Source organism: Juglans microcarpa x Juglans regia, chromosome 5S (assembly GCF_004785595.1).
Source record: "Juglans microcarpa x Juglans regia isolate MS1-56 chromosome 5S, Jm3101_v1.0, whole genome shotgun sequence".
Lineage (NCBI taxonomy): Eukaryota > Viridiplantae > Streptophyta > Magnoliopsida > Fagales > Juglandaceae > Juglans > Juglans microcarpa x Juglans regia.
The window spans coordinates 15,073,055-15,084,166 of NC_054603.1; the positions used below are offsets into that span (position 1 = coordinate 15,073,055).

General features: G+C 38.1%; 1 protein-coding gene across 1 annotated transcript; it reads right to left on the bottom strand.

Annotated features, from left to right (window-relative positions):
- Positions 1–9,737: 9,737 nt before the first annotated feature.
- LOC121267563 lies at positions 9,738–10,515 on the bottom strand. The gene has a single exon (XM_041171475.1). The coding sequence runs from the start codon at positions 10,326–10,328 to the stop codon at positions 9,825–9,827; it is 504 nt and encodes a 167-aa protein (XP_041027409.1). The 5' UTR covers positions 10,329–10,515; the 3' UTR covers positions 9,738–9,824.
- Between the last annotated feature and the right edge of the window lie 597 nt (positions 10,516–11,112).

Below are 11,112 nucleotides of genomic sequence, written 5' to 3' on the forward strand. Positions count from 1 at the left end.
TCCGGCAATTGCATGGATGTAATTATGTTCTTCTTCCTAGTCTGTAAAGTTGCAAAAAAAGAAGCATTAACCTCTCCATGCTTTGTCCATGTGTTTTTAATTTTCTGTGCAATTTAGACTTCCTCTTTTTCTAGCCAAGAATTTAATTCCGCTTGTTCTGCAAGCATCTCCGTTTCTACTTCTTGGGAATAATTTTCTTGTAGTTGTGCCTCCCCTTGTGAAATTTTCTCCTCTAGGCATTTTAAATGCAGTGTAGTCCAACTGAATACCTCACGAATCTAGCTTTTAAGAGCACTTTTACTTTTTTCATCTTAGCTGCTAGCTTCCACAAACCAGCTCCTCCTACCTCCTCATTCTATATATTAGAAACAAACTCCCAGAAACCTTCATGCAAAGTCCACATCTGCTGGAATCTAAAAATACTTGGGCCATACCTCATATTTGAGTTCACCATCCGAAGAGACATAGGCACGTGATTTGATGATTTTCGAGATAAATACTTCATTGACACCATCGGGCAAATATCTAACAACCGTGTGTTGCACAAAGCCCTGTCCAACCGAGCCTAGCTCCGAGCCAATCACCATGCCCATTACACCAAGAAAATTTATTTCCGAAAAAAGACACTTCGATCAAACCACCATTATCCTGACGAAAAGGCTCCGCAACAATTGATAATTTCAATTTTTGTAATTTCAGTATAGCACGTATCCGTGCCTTCGAGGAGCCAAGACCTTGACAATTCCAATACATAAGATTCTCTAACATATATCAAGCCTTTCAAGTCTGCTAGGAGCCTTTATGGAGCTGCGTAATTTCATACTAGTTTGCACTTTTGGTTTCAAAATTTTAGTATCCGACACTCCATCTTTTTCTTTAGCTATATGCGGTAGGACATCCACGTCCTCTGAATTCGAGACTAACCCTGATCTCCCCATCTCATGCCTGATCAAAGGCTTTCCCATCCTCGAATCAGAACGCTCCTTAGCCAACTCCTCAACGTTAGCATCCAGTTCTTCCAATACAACACCATCTGAGAGCCATTAGTAATGTTAGGACCATTATCCTCTCCAACAACCAATGTACCATTCCCGCTAGAAATTCCAGTACTACCACCAACCTCAAGGGGTTTCTTTGTAAAAGCTACATTAGCACTAACCTCCATCGAATTTTCCGTGAAGGTCAACACAACACCCATCGGGTCAATTGAAGCAAAGGACACATTTTTGCCATGCTCCAAACCACCCTTCCATTTTACCGCATCAGAATTATCCTTTAGCAACAATTCATCATCTTCAACCAACACTCTGTCCCTGCTATGGTCACCCAATTTATCACTAACATCTAGAGAAAATTCCTTAAGAGCCCCATTATTACTAACCTCAAGAGAAATGTCCGTGACATCCAAAATGGCATGGTCAATCGATACAGAGGACCCAATCCCGTGACCACCATTCATTGGCACCATCGCTACCTCATTTGAAACCATCGAATTCAAGATTTTCCCTGTGTCTGAGAACACCAACAACTCTGGTTCCTTTAACTTCTGCAGCCTCCACACTTGATCTGGTTCTTTCTTTTTCCCTTTAACCTTCGCCAATATCTTACATGTGCCAATATTATGTCCCTAAGCATTACACTTGGAGCAAAAAGCAGGGAGTGTTTCATAAACAACTTCCTGGTGTACACTGGAAGGTTGTCGTGGTGTTCCAATCCATACATGAGCCACTGGTTTCTGAGATACATCCATCAAAACACAGACTCTTGCCTCGTCTGTGCATGTCGCACATTTAGTCGCATTGTCCCTTCGGAGGAGAGAACCCACCGGTGCTATAATGTTGTGCAGATATGACTCTTGATAGAAATTCGGAGCAAACCCAGGCAAAAAAATCCAAACAGGAGCCATAACAGGTTCGACATCTTTTGAGAAATCCACCGTCCATTGAAATTTCCAATAGCTAACTCCATCGATATCACCACTTTCACGGGACATAGCCTTGAGAAAATCAGCCTCCAAAGAGAACCTGGCAAGCACGTTTCGTGGCTTCCTCATTGTTGAAACAACCGACTAAGTAGAAAGACCCCATCTCCCATTAATAAAAACTCAGATCTGATCTAAGGAGGGCCTTTGCCTTAAAAACTTCATCACCATTAGCAAACCTAAAAGGAAGCACTGATCTTTCTAATTCTTCTTTGGAAAATTGCACAAAAACCTCCCCATCGACCACTTTTGGATGCCGAAACAGGACCACTACCTCAGGGATGGGCTAAGGCGTGATCGACACTAGCTCGGCAAAGGAACGACTTATATCCGCCACCATCGGAGGGCCCTAAGATCCCCCGTCGGTAACCATTACCCCTTAGAAAACCCTAGCGAAACCAGAGCAAGATCACCTAAAATCCCCCCATGCGCCCCACGCGCCTAAAAGCCTTATTCTACTCAAAAGAGATACTCATTGTCATTACACTTGCCTTCTTCACTTGTATTTGTTAATTTTTTCTGCTTTCAAAACCAAGGATTAATACACTTTTATTTTTCTCTCCGTACACTTTTAACGATGGGAGAACTATTTTGGTGACTTTTGCCAAAACCAATTTTCTTTAGCCATTTTATGATTATTCAGCTATTTCATGACAAGCATAGGCTTCCTAAAACACCTTCTAATAGAAACAAAGGTGTTTGTTTTATCGTTGGAGGGGGAAACTATTTTCATATAATTGAAAGGAGTAGGAAGGTCAATAAGGAGATGGTGCTCAACCAGGCCAGTGCTTGTTGGCTGGCGGATATCGTGGAAGAGTGCTCACCATCAATGGGAAGGAAAGATCTTTACAAAACATATCGCGATGAGATTAAGGCTCTGTATACTCATACGTGTTCTAACGTTTTTGGGCGTTTCTTGGAAGTAACAGACTATGGTGGTAGTGGGCGCTGGGTCTTCTAGTGATCCTAAAAGGAACGGAAGGAAAGGGTTGGAAAAGCCTTTATGTGGAGATAAAGCATGCTTTGTCCATGCATATTTTGGCAAACAAGGCTCCAATGTTGGCTTTACGTCTGGACAGAGCGGTAGACCAAGGGAAGGAGATGGAGAGGCAGGTCCAGTCGTATGTAGAGGTTTACGATGGGTGGTGCAAGGAAAAGGGTGGTAGTGCCTGGTGGTACGCGTCACTCCTTGGCATTACAGCAAAACAAAAGGAACAAAAAGGGGTGCATAGCAAGGGAGCGTACCACTGCACCAGATAAGTATGGTTGACATGATGTACCAAAAAGAGGGGGCGGAGGTCTGTCCTATGTCTACCCAGCAAAAAGTGAGGTGCAGGGGGTCTTATTTGGTTTAAAATAGTAATTTTTCGTTATGAAAAAGGAATTTGGATTATCGAGGAAGGCGATAGAAGCTCTTATTTGTAAAGTGGATATGGGTTTGGGCCTTGACCAGGGCATGGGCCAAGGCCAACGTTATTTTGATAAAGGTAAAGCCAAGGTAGTAAATGGGTCAAATCCACTTAGCTTGGTAAATGAAAGGTTGAGATTTAAATCGCTCACCCAAAATGAAATGGAGACTCAAATGGACTAGGCCTTCGAAAAGGGCTCCACGTCCACGTCCATGTCTAGGCCTGTTGCGCCGGTGGAGACACAAATCTTTGGGCCTGTTGGTCTGTTTCTGATACACCAACCAGTGTTTTAAATTTCGTACCATACCGGCCGGTAGGCCGAAATTTTTCGTTTCGATCGTCCGGCCGGTACAGGTACTATACCTGTTCCGTACCGGCCAAAATACCGGCCGGTACCTGAATTTCGGCATGTACCGGCCTATATTTCGGCCGGTACCGGCCGATATTTCGGACTGTGTTTTTTTTTTTTTTTTTTTTTCATTTTTTCAAACCACAAGCTTATTTTTTAACCCCAAATTTAGACTAGACTATTTATAATTTATATATATATGTATTTATATATAATTTATTTATAGATAGACTATTATTTTGGAATATAATTTATATATATATTTATATATATAATTTATTCATATATCGACTATCCCGAAACGTTATCCCGAAACGCTATCCCGAAACGGTACCCGTACCGAAATATTTCGTTCCAGTACCTTGACCGGTACGGCGTCCGGTACAGTATTCAAAACATTGACACCAACCATGGAAGCCACATATCTCTGCGTCGACAATACCTGGGATTGTTTCTGGCAACACCTACGCTGGAAAGCTAGCATCAACACCATATGAGGGGGAGCTTCAAATGGAAGGAACACTGGTTTTATTTTAGTCTAACAAGGGTGGGGGTTTGGGGAAGGGGTACAACCGTTGCCAAAGATGGTGGTTAAAGGGAGGGAGGATACAGGGAGGGGCAGGTCATCTATTGAGGCAGAAGAACCCATTCCTCTAAACTCCTTTCATCCTAATGAGTCAGATTGGGTAATTAAGAAATCTATGGAGATTAAGCACTGTGTGGGGATTACATGCGAGAGTTTGAAGATGAATTTATGGCATTACTTACAGCCAGAGAGGCCGGGTATGCACAATCCAAATCTGGTTCATTCCTTAATTCAGCTACGAAAAAGAGAAAGAGAACTCAAGAGGCTTACGTGGACAATCAATGGTGGTGGTGGGGAGAAGAGCTCTAACTGGGGGCGTCTCAAGGGGAGGGGCAAGATGGTTGCTTTATGAAGCTAAAAATAATATCATGGAATTTAAGGGGGCTGAATGAACATAATAAATGACTCCAAGTTAGAAACTTACTTTGCCAATGGAAGGGGGACATTATTTGCTTACAAGAGACCAAGTTGGAGTTCATTACAAGAAAACTAGTTTATGGTGAGGGCAACCTTTAGGATGGTCGTACTTGCCATCTAAAGAAGCTTCCGGTGGCATCCTAATTATGTTCGATAAAAGGGTCATGGAAGGGGTGGAGGAGTTTGTGGGTGATTTCATTGTGGCTTGCTCTTTTATGAATTTAGAAGGCAATTTTTAATGGGCAGTTACTGGAGTTTATGACCCTAATATAGATTTGGAGAGAAGGCCATTGTGTGAAGAATTGGCGGGACTTCTTAGTTGGTCGGAGTTACCAAGTTACATAGGGCTGGAATCCTCTGAGGTCACTCTTGCCATGAGGGAGTTTATTTTATTTTATTTTAGAACAAGTGCTTATGGATATTCCATTGATTGGAGGTACATTTACTTGGTCCAACAACTAAGAACTCCCATCTTGGTCGATGATTGATAGATTTTTGTTAGCTTCAGACCGAAAGTTACATTTTCCAGATGTAACTCAAAGAAGATTACCTACATTATACTCTGATCACTTCTCCATCATCTTAGATTGTGGAGGCATCCAAAGGGGTATAAAGTATTTTAAATTTGAGAATTTATATCTTAAATTTGACGGTTTTGTAGACATGGTCAGCCAATGGTGGTTTTCTTACAATTTCCAAGTCTCTCCAAGCTTCATAAGCGCAAGAAAATTAAAAGCGTTGAAACATGATCTGAAGTAATAGAATGAACAGGTTTTTGGCAATGTGATTCAATAGAGGTGCTCTCTTAGAAAATCTATAGCGTTTGGAGGGTGAGGAGGAGGCAAGAACTCTCTCTGAATTCGAGAGAACTCGCAAGAGTCTGATAGTCATAGAACTTGAAAAAGTAACATTGATGGAGAAGATCTATTGGAGACAAAAATCAAGGGTGCTATGGCTCAAGGAGGGAGATAAGTGCACAAAGTTCTTTCGTAGGGTGGCTAATTCTCATAGGAGGAACAACGCTATTGATATGTTGATGGTAGATGTTACAGTTTCCTTGGATCAATTAGTCATCAAGAACCATATCATGTGGCATTACCAACACCTCCTATCTGAATAGAACACGTAGTGACCGAACGTTGATGGTATAAATTTTTCAACATTAGATCAACAGTGTGCAGGGTGGGTAGAGAGGCCTTTTGAAGAAGATGAAGTGTGCAAAGTAATCTATGGCATGGCTAGTGACAAGGCTTTAGGCCCTGACGGTTTTACCATGAGCTTCTTCCAAGCTTGTTGAGAAGTGATCAAGGATGACCTTATGCACTAATGACATTTGAAAAAAGCCTTAAATGCTACTTTCTTAGCACTCATTCCCAAAAAGATGGGGTTCGTGAATGTTAGAGACTATCGTCCCATTAGCCCTTATGAATGAGGTTTACAAGATTATTTTTCAAGTGTTAGAAATAGATTGAGTAAGGTGATAGAAAAATTAATTAGGAAGCTGCAAAACACATTTGTCAAAGGTAGACATATCCAAGATTCGGTCTTAATTGCAAATGAAGTTTTGGATGGATGACTCAAATCTAGAGAACCCGAGTTACTTTGCAAATTAGACACGAAGAAAGTCTATGATCACGTCAACTAGAAGTTCAACTTTATTACTTGGAAGATGTGACTTTAGGGAGAAATGACAGAAATAGGTAGAGTTTTGCATCTCTACAGTTCGATTCTCTATCTTGGTGAATGGCTCACTGGTGGGTTTTTTTTTACTCCTCCCATGGTTTGAGATAGGGGGACCCACTCTCTTCTTTACTTTTTTTATTCATCATTAAAGCTCTCAATAAGATGATTGTGGGCCCTTGTGGAAGGTGGTTTTCTTTATGGTTTATTGGTGGGAAATGGTGTTTATGGCTCCATTGATATTTTCCACTTTCTGTTTGCTGACGACAATCTTATCTTCTATGGAGCACATCTTGGGCATATCCAATCTTTGAGGGTTCTACTTCTTTGTTTCGAAGCTGTCTCAAGTTTGAGAGTTAATCTTTCAAAGTCTGAATTGGTGCCGGTGGGGGCTATCCCTGAAGTAGAGAATTTAGCCTCTCTTGGGATGTGAGGTATCATCTCTACCCCGAAAGTATATTGGCTTACCATTAGGTGCTTCCTTTAAATCGGAGATGATTTGGAATGGCATGGTTGAAAAGGTGGGAGTGCATATTGGCTTCTTGGAAGAGGTTGTATTTGTCTAAAGGTGGTATGCTCACTTTGATTCAAAGTACTCTTTCTAAGCTACTCACCTATTTTCTGTCCTTTCTCCCGCTCTCCACAAAGGTTGCCAACCATATTGAGAAACTACAATGAGACTTCCTGTAGAGTGGCTTGGGGGAGTATAAATTTTATTTGGTTAATTGGTCAATTGGTTGTCTTCCAATTTATGAGAGTGGATTGGAGATTCATAACTTGATGAAATTCAATCAAGCTTTATTCGATAAATGGTTATGGAGGTACCAACATGAAAGAGAGGCCTTATGGAAGCCATTATTATGTGTCAATTCAACAGTTATCTGAATTTCTAAAATACAAATGACAACGTCTTCATAATGCCTACGACTGCATCATGTGCAACCTATTTATCTAGGACTTTCAATTACATATGCCATAAATGGCTCCTGCATTGATTGTTTCCGGTTGTTTGAGAGCTTTGACTCTTACAATGTAGGTTCTAAATGTGTGAAAATGACCCTCAAAGGAAATGATAGTTGGCCCCCATTATACACTCATTCGTCCGAATTTTTTAAAAATTCTTTCTAATTTTTTTAATTTTCTGTTTTTCTTAAATGAAAAATTATTCCTCTAACTGATTTTTGTTTTTAAAAAAATTATATATATATATATATATATAAAGAATTCGGTAAAATGGGGTGCTGAGTTTGATGATCCTAAGCATAATTTATATCCTTGCTGATATAACATATAAATTAACCAAAGTTGATTAGTCTCGTTTGTTTTCACAGCTTATTTAATCTCATCTCATCATTATAATTTTTTTAAATTTTCATACAAAATAAAATAAATAATTTAATTTTTTTAAATCTTAAAATAAAAATAATATTAAAAAAATATATTCTAATAATATTTTATTCAAATTTTAAATTTCAAATCATCTCATACGAAAACAAACCTCACAAGCACAATGAAAATAGGCAGTTTTCATCCATACTTCAAACATCAACAAGCAAGAAATTTGAATTTGTCATTATCATGTAATTGTATCTGAATTCTTTCGGTTTTAAAAGTATCCATATGCGAACATAAGAAGCCAAGTCTCAAGTTTAATGTGGATGGAAGTTATAAGAATTTGGTAATTTAAGTTTAAAATAATTTAAAATGTCATGAAATAAATATTATATATATTTAAAATTTCAAGATACGAGCATTTATACTTCTTTTCTTTATATCTATTTTAATTTCGTTAATAATCAAAAGAATATCACATTAAAAAAAAATTCCGCAATCATGTTATGAACAAAATAAAAATCAATAATTTTCTCCGGTATTGAACAAGTGCATGACTAGTTTTAAAAGTTTTGGAAATTAAATACAAAATTATTAATAATAAGCGGATTAGAAAGTGTACTTTTTCCTCTATATTTATTATTTTGGTGAATGAAAGAGTAAATTGAATGAGTAATAATTATTAAGAAGAGTGCTATGTATCAGTTACTATTTATTTTTATATTTTATACTTATAATTTTTTTTTCTATAGTGCGTATTTTTCATAGAGTGTGAGATGTAAAATAGTAAATAGTAGCTTATGAATTTTTTTTTTCAATTATTAATAAGAGTAATGCTACATACAATCGTGGAGTATGTAAGTGTTGTACAATAATTTTGAAAAAGAGTGAGTCTATTATTAAAAAATTAATTTTTTTATATAAATTTTATATTTATTTATTTTTTTTAAATAATTCTACGATATTTATAGATTCACGATTGTAAGTATTATTTTCATGAATACCCGTGAATGTATTAAAACCTTATCGAAGACAATGGGTTGAGGATGATGAAACCACAGCAACCGACAAATGTGTCCTGTTAGTTGGAAAATTTGTAGCCTGGGATGGGGGGATGGAGAATGGAGATGCAGAGACTCTGACCAAACATTAAGGTGTTAGATGTTAGCATCATGTCTGCTTTTTTATTTCTAAAAAGGCATTCCATTATTACCATTCTTTTCTACTTTTTACTTTTGACCATTTGGCAACAGATCGGATCCTCAGAAGTACTAATATCTCCATTATCAAAACAAATTCATGCATTTACTATAGTCATGCTCGTATAGTCGAAATATTAAAATAATAATAATAATAATAATAATAAAGATTATAAGGATTTCGACAAGACATTGAAATTCACGTTGAATATAATGATGCCAACATGGGATATTTAAACTATTTCAGAGAGAGAATGATTAATGTTGTTGAAATATCCTATACATATATCATATACATATATATATATATATATATGATGATGATGATTTATATCAGCAAAGCTGGACCTCAACTTTCCTTTTATTGATCCGACACGTTATTATATAGATATTGTAAAATTAGTCAAAGTGAACAATTGGACTCATTTAATGTCAATCTACTAGCTATGAAAGCAACACCTATATACTACATGTCTTAAATAATTTTGCCCATACAATAACTTTAAAAAAAAAATAACAACAAAAAAAGCTTATTTTATTATAAAATAAATCTAAAAGTATTACATTATTTTATAAATTTATTTGTATATAATTTCTACAGAAAGTTGTTGTGATTACTATATGTTGATGAATGAGTTTTAAGAAGCTATATTTGTGGAATAATGTGGTTTTTTTATTGTTTTAATTTTTCTTTATTTATAATTTTTTTTTAAAAAGAATTATTTCAATCTAAGGCTTATTTCTATTTGGATGAAGAAGAAAAATTAAAGAAGATAAAAATATGTGAATTAAGAAGGAAAATTGGAAAATTTTCCTCTCAACTTAATTGGATAACAACAAGCCAAGAAAAAGAAAGCAAAATGCTTCCTTCTCAAGAATCACGAACCACTATCCGCAACTTATTCTCAGTATCATCACATGATGATGCCGCCGCCGCCGAAGTTGGTGGTGGCACCGGCGGTGATCTTTGTCGTCGGGATTTGAACACGCAAATCAGAGTGGAGACCACTAGCAAAGCGACACCTGTTATGCCGCACGCTACGCTAGCCACCAGCAGCACCTCCCTCACGTGATCTTTCCCACCGGCAGAATGGCCTCCCCACCACGACGTGTCGTTGTTAGTGGAGTTGGAGTTCATGGCCTTCGGCATCGCCACGTTGGTGGCGGTCGACGTCGGAGAAGAAGATCCGCCGAAGAACGACCTCATCTCCGGCGCTGACTCGTGTCCCGCCACCGCCGCAGAGCTCTGGTAGTCGAGCCCGTGGTACGACGGCCGCAACTCGTGGGAATCCAATTCTCCGATGAGCGCAATCAAGACCAACGGCGTGTAGATGGCGATCGCCTTCCGTATTCCTCTCAATGACACCATTTTCATTTTTCACCGCCTCTCCCTCTCCCTCTCTCTCTCTCTCTGTATTCTATGCTCTGCTACCGAGAGTAGAAAAACAGAGTAGCTTATATCGAAGATAACAAACGATGTCGTTTCAGGTGTAGGGAGGTGCGCGAATGTCCGTTTTGTCCGAATACGGAAACGGCGTCACTCTGTCGGAGGCTCGGCTCTAGAAAAAAGGTGAACTGCTCGACATTTTTGTTCCGTGTCATTTAGCGGTGAAAGAAAAAAAAAAGTAGAATCACCCTCACACACCACAAAAGAAAGCAAGCTCAATTCACCTTTTCTGTTCGTGGGGTCACTTCACAACTTTGTTGCAAATAGAACTTTGGATACACGTGTTACTTTTTTTTTTTCTTTTTTTTTTAACAAGATAGATTCATTCATAATTACAACCGTTCTTATAAGATTAAGACAAAAAATAAATTAAACTATACATCATCAATTAGTGTAAAGTAAAAGGAGGATCTTTTTTGCTGTGAAAATCCAACATACAAAATGGAATAAAAAAAATGGGTATGCATCTATATAAATTCTTAGAAGCTGCCCACTGTGCAATGAAATATGCGCATTGATTATGATCTCGATATATCTTTATGGTGTGCCAGCTGTCGAATAAGTTCAACAAAGATTTGATGTCATTGACTACAGGCTGGATGGTCCAATCTGCTATTTTTTCAGGATTATTAGCCACTTGCAGAGCCACTAGTGAATACCCTGCAATGACTATTTTTTTATATTGCTGCGTCTAGCCTCCTCTAATCCAATG

Coding starts and splice junctions, on each gene's coding strand:
- LOC121267563 (XM_041171475.1), bottom strand. CDS start 10,328: ATGAAAATGGTGTCATTGAGAGGAATACGGAAGGCGATCGCCATCTAC.